The sequence below is a fragment of the Babylonia areolata genome, chromosome 17, assembly GCF_041734735.1.
Source record: "Babylonia areolata isolate BAREFJ2019XMU chromosome 17, ASM4173473v1, whole genome shotgun sequence".
Taxonomy (NCBI): domain Eukaryota; kingdom Metazoa; phylum Mollusca; class Gastropoda; order Neogastropoda; family Buccinidae; genus Babylonia; species Babylonia areolata.
Window position 1 is genome coordinate 7,049,466 of NC_134892.1, and position 2,488 is coordinate 7,051,953.

The 2,488-nt window shown below is 42.8% G+C and overlaps 1 protein-coding gene across 1 annotated transcript in view; it reads right to left on the bottom strand.

The window, feature by feature from the left end:
• Positions 1–2,488, bottom strand: part of LOC143291465 (uncharacterized) — a 27,440-nt gene continuing 24,952 nt past the window's right edge. The window contains exons 10-11 of the mRNA XM_076601334.1: positions 1,986–2,096; positions 1–975 (exon numbers count right to left, since the gene is read on the bottom strand). Coding sequence (XP_076457449.1) covers positions 941–975; positions 1,986–2,096 — 146 coding nt within the window. The 3' untranslated portion in view covers positions 1–940. The remainder of the gene's footprint in view (positions 976–1,985; positions 2,097–2,488) is intronic.

Below are 2,488 nucleotides of genomic sequence, written 5' to 3' on the forward strand. Positions count from 1 at the left end.
GGGGGGGGGATGGATGGATGGACAGATAGATAGATAGATAAATTGATAGATGGATGGATGAATGGATGGATGGGTGGATGGATGGATGGAGACAGAGAGAAAGATGGATAGATGGAGAGAGGGGGTGGTGGTGGATAGATAGATAGATAGATGGATGGATGGATGGGTGGATGGATGGAGACAGAGAGAGATAGACAGATAAATAGATAGATAGATGGATGGATGGATGGATGGGTGGATGGATGGAAAGAGAGAGAGAGAAAGATGGATAGATGGAGAGAGAGAGAGAGAGGAGGGGGAGAGAGAGAGAGAGAACTCAGAACGGTTGAATGAACATCGGCCTTGGGCAACAATACGATGAGAATGGGTGGGTGAATAGAGGTGACATTTATTGATAGCATTGTGTCACCGCTAGCAAATACACACAGGAAAAACAACAACACACAATCATAGTGAAACCACACTTTGAATGGTGAACCCACAGTACAGTCAACTGTCAATCGGAACAAGACGCAGGGAGAGAGAGAGAGAGAGAGAGAGAGAGAGAGAGAGAGACCTCCCGCTGTAAACATTTGAGGTGCATATGTATACACATGAAAAAAAGGAAAGGAAAAGACAATGAGTAAATAAATGATATAATACCAAAAGTGTTAACACATTTGTTGGAATGAAAAAAAAAAAAAAAAGGTTATTCACCCAAACTTAGAATCCTGCATCAAGGAGTTATTTCTTCCCTTCTTTTGAACGCATAGAATAGAATATATACATCGCAACATCAAGAGAGAAATAAAGAAAGAAAGAGAGAGAGAGAGAGAGAGTAGAGACAGAGACAGAGGCAGAGAGGGAGGGAGGGGAGGATAGAGGGGGGCAGGTGGGGGGAGGGGGGGGAGGGGGCAGAGATTCTTGATCCATGTCTCGCTGTCTCGTGTCCGAAGTCTCTTTAGTTCTTGCTGGCTCCAGGACCGCTCGTCTCCACTGTTATCACACACACACACACACACACGCACACACACACACACACACACACACACACACACACACACACACGTAAAACCATTAGTGTTTTGGGTTGTCCATAAAAAATAAATAAATAAAAAACCCGTGGAAAGTGACAAACCCAATAATATACTTTTTGAAAAAAAAAAAATCTTTATTTCTGTTTCTTTAGGAAAAGTCACCAGTCACTTTGTATGCCTTAATTCTTCCTTGAAATTTCTTTGTTAATTAATTCCCTTTCACTGAGATTTACTAGTCTTTGTTACTCTGTGCCTTTCAATCAATGAATCAACCAATTTGCCTATCAATCTATTTATAAATGATGATGATGATGATGCTGATGGTGATGATGATGATGGTGATGTTTGATGATGATGATGATGGTGGTGGTGCTGATTTGATGGTGATGGTGATGATGATGATGGTGATGTTTGATGATGATGATGATGGTAGTGCTGATGGTGATGTTGATGATGATGATGGTGATGATGATGATGGTGATGCTGATGATGATGAAATGAAACTACCCTGTTGCTGATGATAACAGCCCTGATAAGGCCTTGGTGGTCGGCTGGGCTATAAACAACATGATTTGATTTGATTTGCTGATGATAATGAGTTATGATGATGACGACGTGTAACAGCTACGCATAGCAAATGAGATGTATAGCAACTATCATGATGACAATGAAAATATGAATAGCAGCTACCATGCTTCGTCTAATGATGATGATGATCATAATGATGGTGACAATGACGATGACGATGACAATAACGACGACAGCAACTACCGCTGATGTGGATGTTGTTAGCAACCATGATGATGATGACGATGATGAAAACGATAACGATGACGACAATGACAACGACGACGACGACGATGATAACGTGACACAGATGACGGTGACGACGAGTACACGATGACCCTAGATGATGAACTCGGAGAGGATGACGATGACATTGGCGATGACGATGAAGAGGACCCTAACCTTGCTTGGATTCAGTGGCGGAGGAGGTGGACCCCATTCTAGAGATGTCGATGTCTTCGTAGTTCGAGATCTCGGAGTAGTGGGAATCCCGCTTACTCTCTGCGGCTGTGACTGGCACAGTCAGTGGCTGTGTTTATTAGCAGTAGACGTACGTACATGCATGTGTGTGTGTGTGTGTGTGTGTGTGTTTGTCTGTCTGCCTGTCTGTGTCTGTCTGTGCGTGCGTGAGAGCGAGGAAATAAGACACAGAGAGAGAGGGAGACAGAGAGAAGACAGAGCCAAACAAAGTGAGATGTTGTACTAATGTTAATCTTGTACAACGGTAAAATCTGTAATGCAGCATGGCAGCATGGATACAAAATCGCTCTAAAACTGCCGTACCATTAATTTTAACAACCCCAAAAGAGGGACCCCAACGTTTTGACAAGACAAGACAAGACAAGACATACAACGGAAACACACCAAGTATTTTAGCATGCAACAGAAACACACACCACACAAAC